We start from the raw sequence: 21,160 nt of genomic DNA, 5'->3' as shown, positions 1-21,160 counted from the left end.
TCGTGGAATTATGTGCCCACTACTAACCTGCTACAATATCATTAAAAAGAGAAATATAGGGGGTTGCCTGCCCGCCAAAATGGGATTGGCATTGCCTTAAACACGATTGTGCCCGCCCCCTACCTGCAACAATGAAACAAATTTTATATAGCAATTCATTGAGAGAAAGGTGTATTTTTGCTCGCTAGCTAAAATGGGTATAAAATCACCCTAAACACAATCATGTTCCCGCGCCCTGCATGGGACAATTGAACCAAGTTTAAGTGGCAATTATTAAAAAAGAAGTTATTTTTTTTCTTGCTCGCTACACTCGTTTGCAAAAAAATGAAATTAACGTCGCTAACAAGTGAATGTTCCCACCCCCAACTTGCAACAATACCAGTTTATATACCAAATGTTACTTAAAGATTTTTTTTTGCTCGCTCGCTCACCAGAAGTGAAAATTAGCATCGCCTTTTTTGTTTGTTTCGGTCGCTTGCCCCCCATGACGGAGTACCCCAGGTACGCCACTGCCATTAAGGCGATGCGCTAATAGTGCCCTTTGGTAATTAAGGCATTAATCCTCATTACCAGGTCCCTCGGACTCTCGGAGAGGACCTAATGCCGTCGGCCGTCTGTTTGCTTACTTACAAGTATTTATGCTTTCTAATTAGCAGTCAAGTAATAACCAACTCCAACACCACCACCAGTTCGTGTACAAATCGGAACTCTTAGCTATAGCAGCCACGCCCATTCGGCGTTGGTGTTGAGAGCGTGCGCGCGTACAGTGGAATTAACCGAGCTAGCTCGAAAACATGTCGGAGATTTCATCGCATATATTCGCACTGGACTAGACTGCATGTAACTTTATGTTTATCATCTCGATTCTGGACTCGATTCAGCATATGTGGCTCTACCATTATTATGAGAACAGGACAGCCTCAGGACCTAGATGTGAGAGGACAATTTTTTAAATTTCTGTTGGCGCTGGCTGTTGCCAATGCCCCTTTTTTTTGACAGATATATTTAGAATTTAACATGTACCGATATACGTTCTATTGTTCACTAGATGCATAGACTGTCGACACAAAGCTAGGTCGCAATTCGCATTATCATTGCGACCAAACCCATTCAGGGCCGGCCCACTCGGTTATTTTATCGATGTTTATTTGCAATATTAGTCGAATAGCACTAACCATCATGGAATTTTGTCCTTTCTGTATTGTCTGACTAACAATTCTTAGAAGATTTATGAAATATTGCTTGTTAAATTACTTCTTCAAAAATTAATTAGGCCAATAAATACCCCACTGCGTGCTGCCACTTGTTTATACTATGCTTGCGCCCTCTATATAGCAAGCAATGCGCAACTGGTGCCCATGTTTTACAGTTGGTCGCCTATGATCCTCTTTTCTTATGTTAATTGAGAGCTGATTTGATGAGATAACCACCTGTCAGTGACTTTGCAGGGGGGTATAACCCCCCCCCCCCCCAGGCGCATAACCCCCCCCCCCCCCCCCAGGCGCGCCGGAAGCAGTTTCATAGTTTGGGATTGGGGGGGGGGGGGGGGCAAATGTTTCAGGGGGCTCACCTTTCCGGGGCAGTGGCGTATAATGAGAAAAAACGTTTGGAAGCCCCGGCTGGGGGTCAAGGGGCTGAGCCCCCGGAAGCTCAGGTTTTTTAGGCATTAAATCACGGTCAGATAAGCATATTAGTCCCTCGCATAACATCCTTCAAAATGTACAAGTAAATATTGTAGAAAAGTGAAGTGTGAAAAAAGTATATTTGTTTTCATACTATAGTTTTTCCAAGGAATATAATTTTGTAATACATCAAAACTTGTGGGGGGGTACTCACTTTCGTCACCTTCACCCCTCTCATTCACTATGCTCACTCACTCGGGCTTGGGGCAGTCCCCCCTCCCCCTCCCGATAAAATTTGAACGTGGTTTATTTCTAATTCGATACCAGTGACTAATTTACAAATGTTGCTGAAATGGCATGGTTTTCCCTGAGCTTCCGGGGGCTCTGTCCCCTGTACCCCACCAAGGGCCCTAAGGTGGGCCCCTGGTTGCTCAGCTGACAATAAATAAATGCCTAAAACACCTGAGCTTCCAGGAGCTCCTCCCCTGGACCACACCAGGGCCCTAAGCGGGCCACTGGATGCTCATCTGACCATATTCAAAAGCCTAAAACCCTGAGCTTCCGGGGCTTCGCCCCTGGATGCTCACCTGATAGTAATTTAATGCCTAAAACCGCTGAGCTTCTGGGGCCCTGCACCCTGGACCCCACTCCGATTAGTGACCTGCATGCAAATGTCACAAATAAGGTATCAAAATATGCTCATCTGACCCTTATTAAATGCCTTAAACTCTGAGTTTCATGGGGCTCCGCCCCTTGACCCCCGCCAGGGCTTTGCCCCTGGACCCCACGTCAATTTACACCTCACTTGCTTTGCTCTATCTGATCGCAAATACTGTAGCCCCCCCCCCCCCACCCCACTCCCACTTTGAAAAACGTTCCATGTAACATGTAAGACCGGTGATGATGCAGACTTTTTTCTTCCCCCCCCCCCCCCCCCAAAAAAAAAAGTTTTTGCTTATTACGTCACTCCTCCCTATTCCCTCGCATTTCATCACCCCCGGTCATGAAAAGAAATCGCCGCCCCTGAAAAAAAACGTCCATTGATAAATATAGGTGGCATGCGGAATGTTTAGGAAATTGAATTCCTGTTAACTTTCCTTTTCTTTGAATGGAATTTTATATGTGATTTAATTCAGGTTTTTATTATTGTTATGTTCTTTTGGGTTGAAATATAAACGATTACTTTACTGCTTTTTTCTCTTCTTTTTTTGGAAAGGGGGGGGGGGGAAATGCATTTTGCACCCCCCCCCCCACTTCCTGTGCCTATGCTCCCCCCCCCCCCTAGCTGAACAAACAAGTGGGTTTAGTGCTGACAGGCTTTAAAAACTTTAATGCGGTAAAATGCAGTGATGTTGCAGAGGTATGCAGTTTTTACTTCTGTTTAAACTCTAGCTGTTGTGCATCCATGGACAAATGAACCTGAAGAAAAATGAGACGGATTCAGATCCCATGTTTTTGTGCTGGCAAATCTCAAGTTGTCAAATACATGTATTACTGATCCCCCTCCTAAATTAGAAAATAAAATATTCTAAATTGGCCTCACTATTATTATTCCATAAAATTATGACACTCTTTACTTAGCTCTCTATTTCCTTCTATCTATGGCAGGGAACCTTCAACCTATGATATACCGGTAGCTGACTCTGAGATGTGCGAGTCAGCAACCATGGAATCTGGATGTAGCAGTGAGGAAACCTTGTCGGTACTGAGATCGTGTGACTTGGCAACTGCGATTTTACGGGGGACGGTGAGTGAAGAGATGCTAGAGCAATGTGCTCAAGAGGGTCGTATTGATGTCCGAAACAAGGAAGGACAAACACCTCTGATGCTGGCATGTTTGACAGGTCTTGAGGATGTTGTCAAGTTCTTGTTAGCAAATGGTGCCAACCCCAACTCCAATAATTTAATGAAGGGTAATACCCCTTTGCATTTTGCATGCATGATAGAAGAAACAGAAGAAGAGGAGTACATGCACTTATCTAGAAGACGCTATATGCCAAAAAAATGGATTGCCACCAAGGTATCTATTGTGAAGCTTCTTCTGAAGTATGGAGCATCTGTTCAGAAGAACCTAGATGGATGGACTCCAGCATGTGTAGCTGCATGTTACATGTTTGAGGACATTGTTGACTTCTTCTTGTTGATTGATGATGGTAGTCCTTTGGAGGACAAGATCACAGTTTCTCAAATACTTGGAGTTTCACAAGCTACTCTTGATGAACCGGCTCTCATAGCATTTCACTATTTCCGCAGAGCCATAGAGTTACAACAAGAAGCAGGAGTTATCACAGGCCAAGCTGGAACTTCTGAACTTGCATTATGTTTCTCGAAGCTCTCTTTGACAGAATTTCACACATTGGAGGAAATCAAGTCTGATGAATTGTCTGAAAATGCTTTAAAGGCCCATGCATTCTTGGTTGGTGAGAGACTATTTCCCTTAAGTCTCAAGCAGAGATACCTCTACCCGGCCCTTACAGAATTTGCAAGTCTTTTAATGTTCCAAGAAGACATGGTAGAAGGAGGCTTTCAAATATTCTCCTGTACCCTTGGTTTTGAAAGAAGTGGAGAATTGCAGCTAGGAACAGTACTAGGTCACATAGCCAGTAATTATGAAGACCACTGTGTGTATCATGATGGCAAAAAAGCACCACAACCTCTTGTTCGTCAACGTGCACAAGATCTGCTGTGTGCCTATGATTCAGTAGTTAATGGTGTAAATGTACATATTGATAGTATGTCGGGGATGTGTCATTCGCTTATAGATAGCTTTGGTGACATACTTTTTGCTGAAGTTTTTTCTGGCTTTGGTTTTGATGACTTGAAATCCACCTTGGAAGATGTAGAGAAGTCAATGAGGATCATTCAAGGTAGGGCGTTTGGGGAAAGGCAAGATGAGTATCTCAAGATGCCTTCTGTAGCACACAAAATCATGAAACTTCTGCTGGAACTCTTAGACAGGGGAAGATGTATAATAGATAGAAGCCACCTTCTGAAGGTAAAATTTTTGTTACTCAGGGTTCTACTCTGGGACAATGTTTCTTACCAGGATGTGTTACCCGACGGTGCTTCATACGAGGATGAGTCCGGTGGCAACACGCTGCTGCACTTCGTTGCGTACTTTACATATTCAGTAGAATATATGGAATGTATTCAGGATCTTGCGCAGGATCTTGCCCTGGTCCTTTTACGTCACGGATGTCCACTAGATGCAGTGAATGCAGTAGGCTTTACCGCCACAGACGTTTTGAGGGATGGTAGACATGAGGACCAGAATATCAATCTCATTCAGACAATGGTGAGTCCACCAACCACAGTATTACGTCTGGAGGAAGCAGCTGCCAGAGTAGTCCTGCGACACAAGATCAACTACCAAGACGTCCTTCCTCTGACGCTGCGTGAGCTGGTGGATGGTGGAACTGCGGAATTAGAGTTAGAATTATTAAAATTATTACAAACAAATGAAGAGAGCAGTGAAGACAATGAGTAATTTATACTTACAATTAAGTCATCAAAGGTTTTTTGCAACGATGCACTGAAGGCAAAAGGAGACAGAAACCTAGATTGACTGATGGAATTAAAAACTTAACAGATCACTCGTCTCAGCTCATCGCATCGCTTTAGACTGAACACTCTGGAGAACCATCATTAACTGGCCTGGTCACGAAAGGTCTTGTAATATGGATTTCATGTCACGAGAAATTAGATGAGTAATTTTGACAGATTTTGTTAGTTACTCTCAGATCAAGTTCTGCATTTTGAACCATTTGTGCCACCATGCAAACTCCTTTACATTTTGATACTTTATGTTTTTATGTGCCTTCTATTACAAATTGGTTGCTTTTTACTTTGCTTCCGATAAGCCATTGCTACAACTTGTTCAGTCATTGACTCAGGGTTCAATGAAAATTCTGTGTAACAATTGTCGTAATGACACCATAATATGTACAGTCCTGTGTAGGTGCGGTTTTAAAAGAATGTATTTGAACTTTTTATGCCTCCGCCACCGAAGGTGGTGCCGGAGGCATCATGTTTTCGGGTTGTCCGTCCGTACGTCCGTCCCGTTTGACCGTTATCACAATATCTCAAGAACCATTTAAGATTTAAACTTAAGACTCGGGAATAGTATTTATCACCATAGGAAGACGATCTGATTAGATTTTGGAGTACGTAGGTCAAAGGTCACAGGTCACAGAGGTCAACTTATGAAATTCCTTGTATTGAGTTTGTTAGCGCGATATCTCAAGAACCATTTGAGATTTAAACTTCAAACTTAAGGATAGTATGTATCACCATAGGAAGACGATCTGATTAGATTTTGGAGCACGTATGTCAAAGGTCAAGGGTCACGGAGGTCAACTTATGAAATTCCATACATTGAGATTGTTATCATGATATCTCAAGAACCACTGGAGATTTAAACTTCAAACTTAGTGATAGTGTGTATCACTATAGGAAAACAATCTGATTGCATTTTGGAGCACGTAGGTCAAAGGTCAAGGGTCATAGAGGTCAACTTATGAAATTCCATACATTGAGATTGTTATCATGATATCTCAAGAACCACTGGAGATTTAAACTTCAAACTTAGTGATAGTGTGTATCACTATAGGAAAACAATCTGATTGCATTTTGGAGCACGTAGGTCAAAGGTCAAGGGTCATAGAGGTCAACTTATGAAATTCCATACATTGAGATTGTTATGATATCTCAAGAACCACTGGAGATGTAAAAACTTCAAACTTAAGGATAGTATGTATCACCATAGGAAGACGATGTGATTAGATTTTGGAGCACGTAGGTCAAAGGTCAAGGGTCACAGAGGTCAGCTTATGAAATTCCATACATTGAGATTGTTATCATAATATCTCAAGAACCACTGGAGATTTAAACTTCAAACTTAATGATAGTGTGTATCACCATAGGAAGACAATCTGATTAGATTTTGGAGCACGTAGGTCAAAGGTCAAGGGTCACAGAGGTCAACTTATGAAATTCCATACATTGAGATCGTTATCGCGATATCTCAAGAACCACTGGAGAATTTTCACTTCAAACTTAATGATAGTATCACCATATCATAATATCTCAAGAACCACTGGAGATTTAAACTTCAAACTTAATGATAGTGTGTATCACCATAGGAAGACAATCTGATTAGATTTTGGAGCACGTAGGTCAAAGGTCAAGGGTCACAGAGGTCAACTTATGAAATTCCATACATTGAGATTGTTATCATGATATCTCAAGAACCACTGGAGATTTAAACTCCAAACTTGTTTAAATTGCTCTATGGCGGAGGCATCATTTTCGACTGCGCGCAGTCAAAATTCCATCTATTTTTTTTAAAATTTTTTTGGGGGGGGTGTCCTTCATGGCCTTGAGGCACGTGCAGATTCAGGATTTTGTAAAAGAGGGCACAAAGAGGTAACATATTTTTGTTCCTTTTTACCACAAAATGTGCCATCTTGCATTCATTTTCTATGTTTGCCTCACTCAAATTAATTTATAATCGATTAAAAACTGGAAGGAGTCCCTCCCCCCCCCCCTTCTATAACCACTACAGGTCCTGTGAAGAGAGCACTTATCCCAACAAGAAGGAGGGGAAAAAGTAAAGGATAAACAAAGTCTTGGAAGGGAAAACTATTTTGTTTGTCAAAATTGGAAGTTTGGAACACTACAATTTTATCTTCAAACATAATTGCAGACTGGCCAATGTACGTTTTACTTTGCCAAACCTGAACTTGACAGCCTCATGAATGCAGTGTTTTTTCTTGTTTTGATTGAAACTGGTTGAATCTGAGTATTATTTTGTTTACATATTTTGTAATATTCTTGTTTTGGAATGTTGCATTAAATTCATTCATGTTCACCTTTCACTCTCAAATTGTGTTAACTATTGCTCATTGTGCCTTTGATATTTGAAAAGATCATCATCATAGTGAAATTTGTAAAATTATATCACATTTGAATATATGCTTGTCCATATTCTTATTTAGACTGGTAACGTCCATGATTATATCTTGTAGACCTTTTGAATCGTGGCCTTCGACACGATCAATCACGAAATTTTACTTTACAAACTATCTCACTATGGTGTACGTGGAAAGGCCTTGGAGTGGTTCAGGAGTTACCTCTCTAACAAAAAGCAATATGTACACTTAAACGATCATGCATCTGAATTATGCAATATTAGTTGTGGTGTCCCACAAGGTAGTCTGCTAGGCCCGCTACTCTTTATTCTTTATATAAATGACTTTTGTAAATCGTCTAACTCCCTGTCGTTTATTTTATTTGCAGATGATACTAATTTATTTTTTTCACACAAAAATCCAAACGTCCTGGTTGATAAAATCAATGCCGAGTTATTAAATATATTGCAATGGATACAAGCAAATATATTGTCACTTAATCTCCAGAAAACAAACTACATGCTATTTAGTAACTCTTTGGATTCATTACCCTCTGACATTATTTTTGACAATACCCCTTTGAAACATGTCCCTCTTACCAAATTCTTGGGTATAACAGTCGATGATAAACTTTCTTGGGAACCACACATTGATGATATTTGTAAAATCATTTCGCGCAATATTGGTGTTATTAATAGACTAAAATTGTACTTACCACAATCATCATTATTTATGCTGTATTCTTCATTGATCTTGCCATATTTGAATTACGGTCTTCTAGTTTGGGGCAATACACATCATACATTGTTGGAAAGAGTTCTATTGCTACAAAAGAGAGTTATTCGTATTATCTGTAATGCCCCCATACGCTCCCATACTGATCCTCTGTTTTTTGAAAATAACATCTTAAAAATTAAGGATTTGTACTTATTTCAGCTTGGTCAATTTATGTTTAATTACAATAATGGTATACTGCCCTCCGTGTTTAATGATATGTTTCTTAAAAACCATGCTGTTCATAGATATCCCATTCGACAATCCGATGAGTTTCACTTACCTCTTTTGAGAACATGTTCTGCACAGAACACGTTCATTTTTGAAGGCCCTAAATTTTGGAATACTCTGCATAACGATTTGAAAACTTCCCCTTCACTAATTGCTTTAAAAAAAAGTTAAAATTTTCCTTATTACAATCTTATAATATTTAGAAATTTATTGTGATAGAACATCTCCTTCCCAATTTTGTTTTCTTTCCCTCTTTTCTGCAGCCCATCTAAAAAAAAAAAACAACTTGCCATCATGTTCTTGCTCTTTTTGTTTCAGCTATCTCAAGGATTTTGTGCGCTCCCTATTTCGTGCTCGATCTCTACAACTTTCCTTTTCTCTCCTCTCCTTCCCTCCAAACGCAGCCCACATTTTTTCCCCCTTTTTTTTTCTTCTTCTTTTTTCTGTTCTTTCTTCGTCATGTAATTATTTTGTTACGTCTTCTTGTTTACAGTCATTACGTGTTTTAATAAATGTTCTCTGTTGGCCACTATTCTTCTTTCATTGATTATGTATTCCATATTTTGTTCACACTCATTATTATCTGAGGGGTCCACAATTTACAAGCTTTGCTTTTCAGTGGACCTCTCCATTTCCTCAAAATATAAATGCAGTTAAATTTTAAAATTCATTTGTTTTCTTACTAAAATGTATAAATTATTATTAAGATTTGTTTATTACAAATGTAACTATGTTTTGTATACATTTTACATTGTATTCGCTATTATGTATTATATTTTGTTGGAAATGAAAAAATAAAAATGAAATGAATGAAATAAAATAATTAGTTACAACAAGAGATCTTACTAATTTTAGTGAGACAGAGATGTATTGCAAAAAAGTTATCGGGTGAGAGGAGCAGAGAGAGTCAAAGTCTGAACAATGGAGAGAGAGAAAGGGGGCTAGGGGGTGGCAAACTGAGAGCAAGTGGAGGAAGAAATATTCACAATACAAATGTAATTATTAAATGAACGAAAGCAAGAAGAGAATGAAAGGTACATCATTTGTGAGGAAGTGAGGGGATAAGAGCACATTTTTTTTAGGGGGGGGGGCTCCCAAAAATTTGAAAATCGCGCTGGTCGCAAATTCGCTCAGTGGGGGGGGGGGGGGCGGGGGTGTTGCAAACTTTTTTTTTTTTGGCCTGGGGCTGCACGTCCCTTCTTCCCTCCTTTTTCAGTACATTTTTGGCGGATTTGGGGCTAATTTTAACAATTTTTTTTTGGCCGGGGGGGGGGGGGGGGGGGCACGTGCCCCCTGTGCCCCCCTGGATCCGCCTCTGATACCCTATTGCATGCACTGCCACTATTACTAGTTATACTACTTGCGCCCTCTATAGCAAGCAATGTGTAATTGGTGCCCATGTTGTACAGTTGGTCGCCCATGATCCTCTTTTCTTATGTTAATTGGGAGCTGATTTGATGAGATAACCACCTGTCAGTGACCTTGCAGGGAGGTTTAACCCCCCCCCCCCCCCCAGGCGCGCCGGAGGCAGTTTGGGATTGGGGGGCTCACCTTCCCGGGGCAGTGGCGTAATGAGCAAAAACGTTTGGAAACCCCAGCTGGGGGTCAAGGGGCTGAGCCCCTGGAAGCTCAGGGTTTTTAGGCATTAAATCACGGTCAGATATATAAGCATATTTACATACCTTATTTGTGACACTGTTAGGTCACTAATTGGCGGAGAGTCCAGGGGACCATTGATGTGGTCCAGGGGGCAGAGCCCCCGGAAGCTCAGGGATTTAGGTATTTAATTACAGTCAGATGAGTATCCAGGGGCCGCCTAGGGCCCTTGTGGTGGGGTCAAGGGAGCAGAGCCCCCGGAATCTCAGGGGTTTTAGGTACTTAATTACGGTCAGATAAGTATCCAGGGGCCTGCTTTAGGGCTCTTGGTGGGGTTCCAGGGGGTAGAACCCCCTGAAGCTCTGGGATTTTAGGTATTTAATTACGGTCAGATGAGCATATTTTTATACCTTTTTTGTGAAATTGGCAGGTCACTTATTTTTTTTCTCTGTCTCTTTTTTTTCTTTCTCTCTGTAACGTACGTTTTCAAAGAGTGAGGGGGGGGGGGGGGGGCTTGAGCTCCCGAGCCCAGCCGTTTCTGCAGGCCTTGACATGAAGGCTTCTAAATAAGCATATTTTTCGGCCGACTGTAAATTTGGGAATTTCTAATTCCAACCAACGCATAAAAATGTACTTACACAAAAAAATTGAGAAAAAATACCGGAAAATCATGTCATTTCAGCAACATTTGTAAATCACTGTTATCGAATAAGAAATACCCCCCCCCCATCCCCCATCCCCCGTCAGTACGCCGGCTTTCAGGGGCTCATGTCTTCTCACCCCTATAACAAAAAACACACGCTTTCCCATCCTCTCACAATATATTTCCACGAGATGCGCGTATCGCTATTATAAAAACCTCCATTGATAAATATAGGTGGCATGCGGAATGTTTAGGAAATTGAATTCCTGTTAACTTTCCTTTTCTTTGAATGGAATTTTATATGTGATTTAATTCAGGTTTTTATTATTGTTATGTTCTTCTGGGTTGAAAATATAAACCATTACTTTACTGCTTTTTTCTCTTTACCCTCCTCAACCCCCACCCCTCCCCACTTCCGGCGCCTATGCCCCCCCCCCCCCCTAGCCGAACAAACCAGTGGCTTTAGTACAGACAGGCTTTAAAAACTTTGATGCGGGACTGCACTACTTGACTAGTAGTAGTTGTAGCCTATACTGGCGACCTCCATTTGTGATTCAAGGGGGGGGGGGGGGTTGGGTGTTCAAACACCCCATCCACCCCTCCCCCCCCCCTGCCCGGCCCCCACTCAGGGTATGCATATGCATGTTCCCTCCTTTTGAAAACACCCCCCTAAGTCCGGTGTGTAAAGTCAATACGGGCCAAATTTTTGTGTACTACGAGTACGAGCCGGACTTTGGTGCTTGAAAAGTACACCTTTACCAGACATTTTGGGAACATGCATGGTATCCCTCCGTTCACGCTTATTCGGTCGGCCGGCTTAGTCGCCGATTAATATCTTATCACGAGAAAGAAAGAAAAAGTTCTCACTACTCCACGGCTGAGTCGACGCTAAATATTTTCTCATGAATTCGCCCCCCCCCCTCCCTCGCCGCCCGCCCCCCCCCCCCCTCCCCCCGGGCCCGCCCTCTGCCACTGCCCTTTGGTAAGGCATTAATCCTCATTACCAGGTCCGTCGGAGAGGACCTAAAGCCGTCGATCGGCCGTCTGGTTGCTTACTTACAAGCATTTATGCTTTCTTATAGCAGTCAGGTAAAATAACCACCAACATGCACCAACCACCACCAGTTCGTGTACAAATCGAAACTCTTAGCTAGCGACCACGCCCATTCGTTCGGTATTGGTGTTTAGTGCATGTTGAGAGCGACGTACGTGCGCGGGCGCGTGCGCGCGTGAAAAGGCTGCTTAACCAAGGCCAATTGCTATTGCTAGCTCGAAAACATGTTGGAGATTTCATCGCATATATTCGCACTGGACTAGACTGCATGTAACTTTATGTTTATCATCTCGATTCTGGACTCGATTCAACATATAGGGCTCTACCATTATTATGAGAACAGGACAGCCTCAGGACCTAGATGTGAGAGGACAATTTTTTAAATTTCTGTTGGCGCTGGCTGTTGCCGATGTCCCTTTTTTGTTGACAGATATATTTAGAATTTAACATGTACCGATATACGTTCTATTGTTCACTAGATGCATAGACTGTCGACACAAAGCTAGGTCGCATTATCATTGCGACCAAACCAAACTCGGTTATTTTATCGATGTTTATTTGCAATATATTATTAGTCGGATATGATATAGCCATCATGGATATTTGTCCTTTCTATATTGTCTGACGTAACAATTCTTAGAAGATTTATGAAATATTGCTTGTTAAATTACTGGTTTAGGCCAATAAATACCCAGGGGCGGATCCAGAAATGTCTTCCTGTGGGGGGAGGGGGGGGGGGGGGGGGGTCAGTGGCGGATCCAGGGGGGGGGGCCCGGGCGGCGAATTTTTTTTCCGTACTCGAGAGGGCAAATACCCCATGTGCGCATGCGCGTGGACTTGTGATTTCTCTGCTACTTCCCATACGAAATGTACATGTATTCGCATGTACTGTGCACGATTCGCGTTCTACGAGTAAACGATGGCATAGTAGTCTTCAAACACAGACTCTGATTTGCCAGTTTGACAAAACAATTACGCATATATCGTGCGTAGCAATAGTACTAGTATTCAAGTCTGAGTAGTTGTATGATTCAGACATTTTAGTGCTTACAGAAATGCATCCCAAATTGAATAGCATGGTATAGTAGTCTGCAAGCACAGACGCTAATCGGACAGTTTGACAACATAGTGTCTTGAGTAGTGCTTTATATTCAAATATGTGTAGTTTTATGATTCAGACCCTACTGGTGCGTGTATTGGAAAGGCATCTCAACTTGCAGAGTGGCATAGTAGTCTGCAAGCACAGACGCTAATCTGACAGTTTGACAAAATAGTGTTATTCAAGTCTGAGTAGTTTTATGATTCAGACCCTACTGGTGCGTGAGAGAGAGAGAGAGAAAGAGAGAGAGATATGGAGAGAGAGAGAGAGAGAGAGAAAGAGTGTGAGAGAGCAGTGGCACAATACATAGGCCTACCATGGGGTCTGGAATCATTAAACTACACAAACTTGCATAAAATCACTACTCATCAATACACAATATATTATTATGTCCTTGCAGACTACTATACTACACTCTACACATTGAGATGCATTTCTAACGCACGCACCAGTAGGGTCTGAATCATACATCTACGCAGACTTGAATAAAGTACTTCTCAGCACACTACTAGTATGTTGTCAAACTGTCAAATTAGCGTCTGTGCTTGCAGACTACTATACCATTCTATACAAGTTGCAATGTATTTCCATATGCACTACTGGGTCTGAATCATACAACTACACAGACTTGAATAAGCACATCGCGACACATACGCATATTGATTTGTCAAACTGGCAAATCAGAGTCTGTGTTTGAAGACTACTATGCCATCGTTTACTCGTAGAACGCGAATCGTGCACAGTACATGCGAATACATGTACATTTCGTATGGGAAGTAGCAGAGAAATCATAAGTCCACGCGCATGCGCACATGGGATTTTTGCTCTCTCGAGTACGGAAAAAAAATTCGCGCCCGGGCGCCCCCCCCCCTTGAGAGACAAAAATCATGTAAATTCACGTGATTTTTACCTTTTTAGGGGGTTGGCCCCCCCCCTAGTGCTCAAGGGGGGGGGGGGGGTGCAAATTGAAAATTTTTCAAGGACCAAAAAAAAAAAATTTGCCCACTACCCCCCCCCCCCCCCCCCCCCCCCCCCCCCCCCCCCACTGAGCGACTTTTCGACTGGCACGATTTTCAAATTTTCGGGAGCAAAAAAAAAAAAAAAAGTTGGGCCCCCTCCCCTAAGAAATCCTGGATCCGCGGTTGGGGGGGGGGGGGGCACACAGTGGGTAAGAGGACATCTATATATTTTTTTTTTGTCCCCCCCCCCAAAAAAATCGCAAGGACTCAGTCGCTGAAAAAACAGGGGGAGGGGGAGGGGGGGGATAAGAGCACATTTTTTTTAGGGGGGGGGGGGGCTCCCAAAATTTGAAAATCGCGCTGGTCGCAAATTCGCTCAGTGGGGGGGGGGGGGGGGGGCGGGGAGTGGTGCACACTTTTTTTTTTTTTTGCCTGGGGCTGCACGTCCCTTCTTCCCTCCTTTTTCAGTACATTTTTGGCGGATTTGGGGCTAATTTTAACAAATTTTTTTTTGGGGGGGGGGGGGGGGGGGGGGGGGGGGGGGGGGGGGCACGTGCCCCCTGTGCCCCCCTGGATCCGCCTCTGATACCCTATTGCATGCACTGCCACTATTACTAGTTGTACTACTTGCGCCCTCTATATAGCAAGCAATGTGTAATTGGTGCCCATGTTGTACAGGGGGCTCACCTTCCCGGGGCAGTGGCGTAATGAGCAAAAACGTTTGGAAACCCCAGCTGGGGTCAAATACATGTATTACTGATCCCCCTCCTAAATTGGAAAATAAAATATTCTAATTGGCCTCACTATTATTATTCCATTTTAATTATGACACTCTTTACTTAGCTCTCTATTTCTTTCTATCTACGGCAGGGAACCTTCAACCTATGATGTAGCTGACTCTGAGATGTGCGAGTCAGCAACCATGGAATCTGGATGTAGCAGTGAGGAAACCTTGTCGGTACTGAGATCGTGTGACTTGACAACTGCGATTTCGCGGGGGAAGGCGAGTGAAGAGATGCTAGAGCGATGTGCTCAAGAGGGTCGTATTGATGTCCGAAACAAGGAAGGACAAACACCGCTGATGCTCGCATGTTTGACAGGTCTTGAGGATGTTGTCAAGTTCTTGTTGGCAAATGGTGCCAACCCCAACTCCAATAGTTTAATGAAGGGTAATACCCCTTTGCATTTTGCATGCATGGTAGAAGACACAGTAGAAGAGGAGTACTTATCTGGAAGATGCTATCAACCCAAAAAATGGACGACCATCAAGGTATCTATTGTGAAGCTTCTTCTGAAGTATGGAGCATCTGTTCAGAAGAACCTAGATGGATGGACTCCAGCATGTGTAGCTGCATTTAACATGTTTAAGGACATTGTTGACTTCTTCTTGTTGATTGATGATGGTAGTCCTTTGGAGGACAAAATCACTGCTTCTCAAATACTTGGAGTTTCACAAGCTACTCTTGATGAACCGGCTCTCAAAGATGCATTTAACTCTTTCCGCAGAGCCTTAGACTTACAAGAAGATGCAGGAGTTATCACAGGCCAAGCTGAAACTTCTGAACTTGCATTGTGTTTCTCGAAGCTCTCTTTGACAGAATTTCACACATCGGAGGAAATCTGGTCGGTTCGATCGTCTGAAAGTGCTTTTAAGGCCCATGCATTCTTAGTTGGTGAGAGATTATTTCCCCCAAGTCTCAAGCAGAAATACCTCTACCCATCCCTTACACACTTTGCAAGTCTTTTAATGTTCCAAGAAGACATGGTAGAAGCAGGCTTTCAAATATTCTCCTATACCCTTGGTTTGGAAAGATGTGGAGAATTGAAGCTAGGAACAGTACTAGATCACATAGCTGATAAATATCAAGATCACTGTGTGTATGATGGCAAAAAAGCACCACAACCTCTTGTTCGTCAACGTGCACGAGATCTGCTGTGTGCCTATGATTCAGTAGTTAATAATGTAAATGTACATATTGATAGTATGTCGGGGATGTGTCATTCGCTTATAGATAGCTTTGGTGACATACTTTTTGCTGAAGTTTTTTCTGGGTTTGGTTTTGATGACTTGAAATCCACCTTGGAAGATGTAGAGAAGTTACTGAGGGTCATTCAAGGTAGGGCATTTAGGGAAAGGCAAGATGAGTATCCCAAGATGCCTTCTGTAGCACACAAAATCATGAAACTTCTGCTGGAACTCTTAGACAGCGGAAGAGATTTAATAGATAGAAGCCACCTTCTGAAGGTAAAATTTGTGTTGCTCAGGGTTCTAATGTCCGACAATGCTTCTTACCAGGATGTGTCCTGCGAAGAAACTCCTTTCCAGGACGAGTCCGGTGGCAACACGCTGCTGCACTTTGTAGCGTACTTTACATATTCAGTAGAATATATGGAATGTATTCAGGATCTTGCCCAGGATCTTGCCCTGGTCCTTTTACGTCACGGATGTCCTCTAGATGCAGTGAATGCAGGAGGCGATACCGCCAGAGACCTTTTGCAGCATGGTGGACTTGAGGACCAGAATATCCATCTCATTCAGACATTGGTGAGTCCACCAACCACAGTATTACGTCTGGAGGAAGCAGCTGCCAGAGTAGTCCTGCGACACAAGATCAACTACCAAGACGTCCTTCCTCTGACGCTGCGTGAGCTGGTGGATGGTGGAACTGCGGAATTAGAGTTAGAATTATTAAAATTATTACAAACAAATGAAGACAGCAGTGAAGACAGCAGTGAAGACAACAGTGAAGACAGTAGTGAAGACAGTGAGTAATTTATACTTACAATTAAGTCAAAGGTTTTTTGCAAGGATGCACTGAAGGCAAAAGGAGACAGAAGCCTAGATTGAATGATGGAATTAGAAACTTAACAGATCACTTGTCTCAGCTCAACGTATCGCTTTAGACTGAACACTCTTGAGAACCATCGTCAACAGGCCTGGTCATGAAAGGTCCTGTAATATAGATTTCATATCACGAGAAATTAGAGGGGTAAATTTGACAGATTTTGTTAGTTACTCTCAGATCAAGTTCTGCATTTTAAACCATTTGTGCCACTATGCAAACTCCTTTACGTTTTGATACTTTATGTTTTTATGTGCCTTCTATTACAAATTGGTTGTTTTTTACTTTGCTACCTGATAAGCCATTGCTGCAACTTGTTCAGTCATTGACTCAGGGTTCAATGAAAATTCCATAATTGGATGTACAGTCCCGTGTACGTGCGGTCCTAAACGAATGTATTTGAACTTTTTTTGGGGGGGGGGGGAGGGGGAGGGGGGGGGGGGGGGCTTGTGTCCTTTTGGGCCTTTAGGCACGTGCAGATTCAGGTTTTTGTAAAAGAGGGCACAAAGAGGTGACATTTGTGTTCCTTTTTACCACAAAATCCTTAGATCGGGGCAAAATCTGCCATCTTGCATGCATTTTTTATGTGTGCCTCATTCAAATTAATGTATAATCAGTTAAGAAATTAGGGGAGTCGCTCCCCCCCCCCCCCCTCCCTCTATAACCACTACAGGTCCTGTGAAGAGAGAACTTATCCCAACAAGAAGGAGGGGCAAAAGTAAAGGATAAACAAAGTCTAGGAAGGGAAAACTATTTTATGTGTCAAAATTTGAACACTTCAATTTCGTCGTCAGACTGGCCAATGTACTTTTCACTTTGCCAAACCTGAACTTGATAGCCTTATTAATGCAGTGTTTTTTCTTGTTTTGATTGAAACTGGTTGAATTCTTGAATCTATGTATTTTTACATTTTTTGTAATATTATTGTTTAGGAATGTTGCATTAAATTCATTAATTTTCAGTCACCTTTTACTCTCAAATTATGTTAACTATTGCTCACTGTGCCTACATACCTAGGTGCCCCTCAGGGGTGTGTCCTATCTCCGGTTTTGTTTTCACTGTATACAAGTGATTGTGTAAGCTCTACTTCTTGTTGTGTAGCATACTAAAATATGCTGATGACACCGTAATTACTCTTTTGTCTAATCAGGCGAATGATTACTTCTCACAAGTAGACGAATTCATTCGCTGGTGTGATGATCATTACTTAACATTAAACACAACCAAAACCAAAGAAATGGTAATCGACTTCCGTCGAAAAGGTACAGACCACGAGAAAGTAATCATTCATAAAGAGACGATTATATCTTGGAACTGTCTTAAATGACAAATTATCATAGAGGGATAGCACACAATCCGTAAGAAAGCTAACAAGCATTGTTTTTTCTGCGTAAGTTGAAAAGTTTCCATATAGATGCAAAATCCTGACCCTGTTCTACAATTCAATAATAAAGAGTGTCCTGCTTTTCAATTATTAAATATTATATGTTCATTTGGCAATCTCTCAAAACAGGACAAGAAGAAATTGGAAAGGCCACGTAAAATAGCACAGCGCATAATTGGGATAGAACTATCTTCTGTTGAGTCTCGTTGTACTGAGCAAATTGTTGAAAAGGTCTGTGCAATCATGAAAGACAATACGAATCCACTTCATTTCTTTTATTCATTTAATTGCTCGGGTATCCGACTTCGCCCCACCCCAACCCGCCTTTCACGATTCAGATATTCATTTGTACCCGACTCTGTTCATAAATTCAACTCACAGGTTAAGTGTTAAACTTCTGCGTTGGAAATGAATTAATACTGAAACTATTATGATTTGAAATACCAATGACCAAAGCCAGGCGCGTACACAGGGGGCGGGGGGGGGGGGGGGGGGGGGGGGGGCGGGGGTTAACCCCCCCCCCTTTGGTTATTTTTTTGTGTGTAAACCCCCCCCCCCTAAATTTCTCTAAAACCCCCCTCCCTTTTGGATTTTTTTTTTTTTTTTAATTTTTTTTTTATTTCAGCGGTCGGCTGAGTCGTTGCGATTTTTTTGGGACCCCCCCCCCCAAAAAAAAAAAAATTACCTCTTACCCCCCCCCCCCCCGCTTATTCAGCGGCTGGCTGAGTCGTTGCGAAATTTTCGGCCCGATTTATAAATGTTAAACCCCCCCCCCCCCCCCCCCTTGAAAAAATCCTGCGTACGCGCCTGACCAAAGCTTAATTTTGAAACTCATGATTTGAAGTACCAATGACCATTTCTGTCGCTTCATTATCTTTTGCATGTATTTGTTCCTTATTTCATCTATTTCTATAAACGTGATGTATTTATTTCTTGTAATTATGTATTTTATTGAATATTACTGTAACGCCAGTGGAAACCAAATTTCTATGTAACTTGTTTGCAAAGACCAAATCAAATATCTTGTATCTTGTATATTTGAAAAGATTATAATCATCATAGTGAAATTATGTAAAATTATATATCACATTTTCCATATAGATGCAACAATCCTGACCCTGTTCTACAATTCAATAATAAAGAGTGTCCTGCTTTTCAATATTATATGTTCATTTGGCAATCTCTCGAAACAGGACAAGAAGAAATTGGAAAGGCCACGTAAAATAGCACAGCGCATAATTGGGGTAGAATTATCTTCTGTCGAGTCTTGTTGTACTGAGCAAATTGTTGATAAGGTCTGTGCAATCATGAAAGACAATACCAATCCACTTCATTTCTTGTATTCATATTGCTCTGGTATCCGACTTCGCCCCACCCCAACCCGCCTTTCACGATTCAGATATTCATTTGTACCCGACTCTGTTCATAAATTCAACTCACAGGTTAAACGTTAAACTTCTGCGTTGAAATTAATTAATACTGAAACTATTATGATTTGAAATACCAATGACCAAAGCTTAATTTTGAAACTCATGATTTGAAGTACCAATGACCATTTTTGTCGCTTCATTATCTTTTGCATGTATTTGTTCCTTATTTCATTTATTTCTATAAACGTGATGTATTAATTTCTTGTAATTATGTATTTTCTTGAATATTACTGTAACGCCAGTGGAAACCAAATTTTATGTAACTTGTTTGCAAAGACCTAATGAAATATCTTGTATCTTGTATATTTGAAAAGATCATAATCATCATAGTGAAATATGTAGAATTATAAATTTGTTTACTTGTCCGTGTTCTTATTTAGACTGGTAATGTCCATGATATTAACTTATAGACCTTTTGAATAATTAATTACAGCATGATGAGATATTATTAATTTCAGTGAGACATATATGTATTGCAAAACAGTTATCGAGTGAGAGGAGCAGAGAGGGTCACAGTCTGAACAATGGAGAGAGAGAGAGAAAGGGAGGGGTGGCAAACTGAGAGCAAATGGAGGAACTTTAACAATGCAAATGTAATTATTAAACGAAAGAAAGCAAGAAGAGAATGAAGGGTACATCCATGGGTGTCGATCCTTACGTAATACCTATTCATCAGGGGGGGGGGGGGGGGGATGAATGAATATGAATAGATCCCCCCCCTGATGAATAGGTATCAGTGACAGATCGACACCCATGGGTACATCATTTGTGAGGAAGTGTGTAAACTAAACGGAACACATTGTGTACTGTTACAAAACCAACGGGGAAATGGTTGTTAAAGGTAATACAAAGTTTTGGGAAAATTCGAAAATTGGGTGGATAGTGATTCTTTACAATTTTGATATAGTTGGATGCCCCTGTGGATGTATTATGAGCTCTAGAAATGTTAGCCCCTAAAACACTTCTGCTTTCGAGAAAAATTGAATATAAAAATTTACCGGTGCTCCCGGTTAATTTTGATAAATTTCAAATATAGCGCATACTGCCGTACAAGGGTAGCCGCGACCATGAAAATCTCAGAATATGTAGTTGTGATATATAATTTTCAAACGGGAATAGCTAATCGGTCGATTTTAGTCAAGAAACATTGTTTCATAGCTTAATTAATATATTGACCTTGAGAGGGAGCTATTTACAATTTCATAACTTTAGACTCGATTTCAACCGCGACAACGATCACTGAATATGTAAGATCGCATAAGCTTCCAATATGTTCATTTGAACCAAATTCATGAACCCGGCCGGCCATACCAAAACTTTGTATTACCTTTATAAGGGAAGTAAAATAGATGCTGTAAGAGAGATCGACGAGAAGGATACAGACCGACATAAACAGTCTGATAAAATCGTTAACAAAAAAGGAAGGGCTGGGGGATGGTTCATATCACTTTTTAAATGCCTAAGCACACCAAAAGTTACTGACATATAGTGACATCTGTTCTTGCACCCTCTGCAGCAACCCACCCGAAATAAGGATGGCCAGTATATATTAATACTTTTCCACAAGAAGAACTGCTCCATGCCATGCAAGAGAAATGGATATGAGTACAGGGAGG

At 41.6% G+C, this 21,160-nt stretch overlaps 2 protein-coding genes across 2 annotated transcripts; both read left to right on the top strand.

Annotated features, from left to right (window-relative positions):
- The first annotated feature begins 627 nt into the window (after window positions 1-627).
- LOC115918143 lies at window positions 628-5,683 on the top strand. The gene is made up of 2 exons (XM_030996281.1): window positions 628-933; window positions 3,231-5,683. Coding segments are annotated over exons 1-2 (1,881 nt in total). The 5' UTR covers window positions 628-931; the 3' UTR covers window positions 5,110-5,683.
- Window positions 5,684-12,003: 6,320 nt separating this feature from the next.
- LOC115928651 lies at window positions 12,004-18,209 on the top strand. The gene is made up of 2 exons (XM_030996280.1): window positions 12,004-12,192; window positions 14,758-18,209. Coding segments are annotated over exons 1-2 (1,905 nt in total). The 5' UTR covers window positions 12,004-12,190; the 3' UTR covers window positions 16,661-18,209.
- Window positions 18,210-21,160: the final 2,951 nt, after the last annotated feature.

The sequence above is a fragment of the Strongylocentrotus purpuratus genome, unplaced genomic scaffold (assembly GCF_000002235.5).
Source record: "Strongylocentrotus purpuratus isolate Spur 01 unplaced genomic scaffold, Spur_5.0 spur5_scaffold_3, whole genome shotgun sequence".
Taxonomy (NCBI): domain Eukaryota; kingdom Metazoa; phylum Echinodermata; class Echinoidea; order Camarodonta; family Strongylocentrotidae; genus Strongylocentrotus; species Strongylocentrotus purpuratus.
This window is presented reverse-complemented; position numbering and strand designations above follow the sequence as displayed.